Source organism: Berghia stephanieae, chromosome 1 (genome assembly GCF_034508935.2).
Source record: "Berghia stephanieae isolate SIO BIC M18660-M18661 chromosome 1, UCSD_Bste_1.3, whole genome shotgun sequence".
Lineage (NCBI taxonomy): Eukaryota > Metazoa > Mollusca > Gastropoda > Nudibranchia > Aeolidiidae > Berghia > Berghia stephanieae.
This window is the reverse complement of record NC_088360.1, coordinates 104,146,088-104,152,087: the sequence shown is the minus strand read 5'-3', so window position 1 is coordinate 104,152,087 and position 6,000 is coordinate 104,146,088. Positions and strand designations below refer to the sequence as shown.

The 6,000-nt window shown below is 33.8% G+C and overlaps 1 protein-coding gene across 3 annotated transcripts in view; it reads right to left on the bottom strand.

The window, feature by feature from the left end:
- LOC144962635 (protein EFR3 homolog A-like) overlaps positions 1-6,000 on the bottom strand; it is a 66,826-nt gene that overhangs the window by 7,174 nt on the left and 53,652 nt on the right. For all 3 annotated transcript variants that reach the window (XM_078895736.1, XM_078895737.1, XM_078895738.1), the window contains one exon: positions 1,058-1,194. In XM_078895736.1, coding sequence (XP_078751862.1) covers positions 1,058-1,194 — 137 coding nt within the window. The remainder of the gene's footprint in view (positions 1-1,057; positions 1,195-6,000) is intronic.

Below are 6,000 nucleotides of genomic sequence, written 5' to 3'. Positions count from 1 at the left end.
GTTTTTAAGGGTTTTGGGGCGCTTGCAACACGTAAGGTTATATCAGCACCAGTAAAAAAGAAGAAAATGGGATAGTCAAATTCTAGAATTACAATTAAAGCACCCAAGAAAAAAGGGAAATGGGAACAAATAGGGATCAGATGTAGATTCCAAGAGAAAACCATCAATGTACTTAGTTTTGAGATCACCTATAAGTCTCATCCGGACACAAGCACAAGATCCAACAAAGAGGAATACATTCCAATGCTATGCTCAAACAATATGTATAATGTTATAATATATAATAATATTATAATATGTTATAATAAATTCAAAATAACAAATATAATAATACAGAACAGAGAGATGATTTACTAGGAAAAAAATATCATCTCCCAAAACAATAACTATGCATTTGACTGTTACCCTCCCAGCCAAGGACTCCGGTGAGGACCTGGGCAAAACCAAGTAATCTCATTCCAAGACAAAGACAGAACGCAAATTCGAAAACAGCTATAAGGGGATAGAAGACACAGTAAGTGCCACCCTCCCACTATGGGAGGCCAGGAACCCCGCCCAGTGGTATATCTGTCTTCATATTAGATGGAGAAAAATTCTTATAAAAATAAAATAAAATAAATGGATAAACAAACAAATAAATAATTTAAAATATTATTTTACAAGAGACCATTAAGTTTACAAATACTCAAGACTTATGGAGAACACTTAAATCTATAAAGATTGAGTGTTACTTAGGACACTCAAATTTACAAAGATTGAGTGTTACTTAAAACACTCATTTTTACAAAGATTCAGAGTTATAAAGACACTCAAATTTACAAAGATTCCGTGTTACTTAGGACACTAAAATTTACAAAGATTCAGAGTTATAAAGGACGCTTAAATTTACAAAGGTTCAGAGTTATAAAGAACATTCAAATTGACAAAAATTAAAAGTTGCAGAATCACTTTAATTTACAAATGTTCAGAGTTATAAAGGACACTCAAATTTTAAAATATTCAGAGTTATAGAGGACACTTCAATTTACAAATGTCCAGTATGATAGAGAACTCTTACCACCAATGCCCAGAGTGGGTCGTGCAGAGAATGGTGTGCTGAGTCGAGTGACATCCAGTCCTGAATTCCTCAAACTATCAGCCAGTGGCTCTTGGTTGAAGAGACATGATTCTTTGATGTCAAACTTCTGAGGGTAGCTGGAATAAATCAAATAACATGTTGGAAAAGCATATTTGACTCTTTCAGCGCCATTGGCCACACTGTGCGGCCTGAGCAGAATCTGTTCTATTGGCCAATGGCTGCACAGTGCGGCCGGTCTTGAAAGGCAAAAATAATAATGTAATCCAATCCTACTTTCTACAAAAGTACTATAAATTGAACAAATGGTATCATTTCTTTCATCAGAACATTCAATTGGCCCAAGGGTTGGGGGGTGGGGAGATATTTTAATTGAGATTTTGCACCGAATTCGAATGTCGCTTTGTCTTAGCTTGTCATTCTCATGCTGCCTCAATCAGGTGTCAGCCATTTTGTGACAGAAATATGAATATAGCCTTGTAGAGCTAACTCTTCAATTATAACAAAAATGGAGACATGTTTAAATAAATTTAATGACAAGAAAAAAACAAAAACAAACAAACGAAAAAACAAAAACAAAAACAGAACAGAAAAAAAAGATAAATGAAATAAAAAACAAACCAACAAAAAAAAAAACCCACAAACAATTGAAAAGGAAGAAAAAAAGCTGCAGATTACTCATTAATGTGCAAATTTGTTTTTTTTTTGGAGACAAATAGCATTGTACTCTAAATTGTGACACACTCACAAACACACACACATGAAATTACTCTGGTTTATTTGCAGACTTTAGATGTGTGCTTTATCATTCTTCAGGAAATGCAAATTATTCAATTGAGCCCTTCAGTGAGTCAGCCAACCCTGATTCATCTTAAACATTGTATCTTAATTTAAATCCTTTTCCGTCTTCCCAACAAAAATGTTTCAGTTTTGTCTGCTGCCAAATAAATGCATTACAATTTCCCTTGTACTTTTTTATCAGACAAATAAAAGAAGGTTCCACTCTACTGACGGGGCATGAATGTTGAAAAATGGCGAGAATTGATTTTAACTTCCTTACACATACTTTAATGCACTGAGCGAGGCTTGAACCAGGACCTTCTGATCTGAAAGCGAGTGTCATACCACAAGACCATATAGCGGCACAAAATTCTAGTCTAGTGTGATTGAGTTCAATGTTTAGGAAAACAATCTAAATAACACTGGCATCATTTACAACAAAATTTGGTTGAGTCCAAATTATCATTCAAAATGTAATTTTCGTTATCTTCTACAGGAGGGAATGTTTTTTCTCATGCGACTGCTATCTTTAGGAAATTGAAGGAGGACAGACAGAAATGAAGTCCTTGATAGATGCCTAAGCACTCCAGACTTGTTGAGGATTAGTCAGTAAATAAGTGTGTTCGATCCTATAACCCGTTAACTGCTGTTGGTCCGAAAACTGGTCTTTCAAATATCGATCGATTTAAAGGATCCTCAAACCTGGCATTTCGCAAGGTCTTCAGGTCTTCCTTCAAGTCCCAGGTTTAAGAATTTTTACCCAGATGAGGGTCAGTTAAATGGATTGATATTTGAAGGTCGAGTTTTCTGGCCAAATTTTAAAATAAGTGTCTTACTAGATTACGACAGTTAATAGTTTAATATAAAAGTTGAGCACTATTACTTCATGGTGTTTGTTTTAATAATCAAATTTATACATACATGTGCTGTTTCTTTTAAAGTATAACATGTATTAATAAGTTATGGAAAGTAAACAAGTGCAAATCAAACTTCAAAGTATTAATTTTTCTAGAATAATCCATTGTCTGTGAAAAGATTAAAATGAAGACTGATTTACATATAAATGACAAACATGCATGTTTTTATGACTGTATGATCAAGACATCACATGTTGTAACATGCACGTAATCACAATGTCCTTTAGACACCTATGACACACACACTTTTTGACATGATTGAAGTACTAAAGGGGAACAAAGTGGCACAGTGGTAAGGTCTTTGTCTCATACCTTTAAGGTACAAAGTTTTGACACTCGCCCGAGCTGTGTGGCCTTGAGCAAATCACCTTGCCCCAGTTTACTTTGCTCATTCCTGAATTATTCCACTCTTCCCTTGAAAAGGTTTTTTTAAAAAAAATTATTTTAGAAAAATGAAGCTCCTCTACCATTAAATGTAAAATATTACTTGAAGAATATAAGAATATAAAAATAATTTCGAATGTATCCAAAAGCTTCCATAGTTACTCCCAACTTGAAAAAGAATAAACCAAGATATTAAATGATATAAATGATTATGCAAGCAGGTAATTTTACAAGGGAATGCTATTACGTTATCAAGGCTGCATAGCTCAGCATGATGCAATTTCACTTTTCAATAAAAATAAATAAATAAAAAATTATATAAATAAACATGAGAAAAATTTAAATTGTCCATTTATTTTATAATGGACTAGAAAAGACAAAATTAAAAATTCTGTTACAAATTAGCATTAATCATATATGCATATCTAGTATGTGTCAAATAGAATAGCAAGGACGAATATTACTGAGGGGGCTGGTGGAGGGAAGGAGGGTCTTTATGCTGTTGACAATAATAGAAAAGTATAGTACTTTCTAGAACATAATATTTACAAAATCCATTTACTCGTTTGAAATTTTATTCTTACAATCAAAAGCAATTATTGGAATGAGAGAAAAATTCAATTTGGTCAGCAAAGGAGAATAAGAAAAATTCTGGCACTTGATTATGTTTAGTACAAAGCATCACACTTGTTTATGTTTATTAAAGCACTCATACTTGCTCGCGAATCAATGCAGGACTTTTTGGGAGTGAAGAATCGATGGGATTGCAATCTTCAGGGTGTGAGGCTAGCACTCGCAGTTTACATCAGAGCTGCCAACCAACCTCAGCCATTTAAAAGATTAATGGTATCTTTCCCAATATTGAGGAAGATTTCCTCATATTCCTCTCATCATTCCCCCCCCCCCCCCCTCCCCTTCCTAAAAATCATATTTTCAAATCGAGCAACTATCCAAAATTCCAAACTCATCATTCGCTGAATTTACGGAGACTTATTAAGCTGGTGAAAGGTAGGAAAATCCGGTAATTCCTATGACAATCATCTGTCTGGTTACTCAGGTTCTCATCAAGCTGGGGACTATATTATTTCATACATTTTAACTCTTCCAGGTTTTATCATCCTCCCGCCCCCTTTTGTTACAAAGCCTGACTTTTTGTTTGTTGAATTTAACACATTCCCATATTATAGAATTTTTGGACCTCAAAGCGTATTGAAATTTGAGAAATCTTACTGGTTGGCAAGCCTGTTATATAATTGTAGTATGTCAAATGCTATATCTATGGATTCATTTTGGCAAACAGCTTGCTGGATTAAGATGCTGGCAAAACTGAGTGAGGAGTCATCAACAACAAAACGAGTTTCACCAACTCATGTCAAAGTGTAATCCTTCATTCATTATTAATAAACAAAAATGAATATGACAGCCTTAAAAAAAAGAACTAAATACCAAACATGGAACATTTTAGGCTCTAAACCCTTCTTCAACCAAAAACAACAACAAGAAAGAAACAAGAAAATGTTTTTTGTTGTTGGCTGAAATAGGATTTTGAGCCCTAAACGTTCCATGTTAAGTATTTGATTTTTTTTTTTTAAGCTGTTCTATTCATTTTAAAAGTCAGCAGCTTCTAGGAGCTTAGTATCACTGTTAGTCATTATTATAGCATTTCTAGGCAGCATAGCAATGTAAACAAAAATAAAGATGCTGAAATAGTATGAAAGTAAACAGGCAGGCTTCGAGAAAGGGGGACAACGTCTTATACAACTTTGATATTATACGATGTTGTGACAAAGGCGATAGATAATAATGGGGATTAAAGAAGGCACTTCCCCCCTCAAATTCCAAACCCCCTGCCCTTAACTTCATTTCAAATCAAATGCTTGTGTAAAGAAAAGACAAAATGGAATATTTGATAATGAAAATGGTTATCCTCCATTATCATTCCAATTAGAAATGGCATTCGAAAAGAGTGGTTAAAAATGAAATCTCATAAAGTCTGAGGTGCCGTGCAAAACTAAGTTGTATATCCTATCTCAAATGACAGTTGTACATAGGCCATTTTATTTTACACCTTTTACTTTTACATGGTGGGAGGGGGGAACATGCATTTGAACAAAACTTTGACAATTCCTGTAAAGAGCATATCTTCAATGACAGAAAACTAAAACACACGCTCTCTCTCTCTAAAGCTTTATTGCATTTGTCATGCGGAATAAACGTTGATATGGGACCCCTCGTCTCAAAATAGTATTAAGATGGGATGATTATTGCTGAAAATTGAATTTGTAGCCAGAAAAATCAGACTTGCGTTGAGTTTATTAACTTTATTGAGGAGAATGAATATCATATTTCAGGTTGCTGAATACCAGTAATTCATAGTATTGACCAGTTTAGCTGTAATCTGACTTTTTAGCATCTGGTTCATCCCGACATAATATCGTTTTGAGACATTGGGTCACATATGTTGCAACCAATAGATCATGCGGACTGACAAAAATAAACAAAAATTGATACCAAATAAGACAAGCTTTTCCTCATTCCATTGCTTTAAGACAGACTTTATCTTTGAGTGAAACTGAATTTCTTGATTCCTACATCTCATATACATAATGTGATTGACTGGATTCAATATATCAAGCCACTACTGAGCTCAGTAAATCAATAAAAATGTGCATAACTTAAGTCTGCACAAAGAATGCACAACAAAATGAATCTTTATCTCTCTACGCCAAGAAATCAAACATTTTTAAAAAAAAAGATAAAAAACAAAACAAAACAAAAAATCTAATATTTTTTGCATATAATGTTACTTTATAGGCAAGGTGTGTCTTACAGAACTTTTATTAG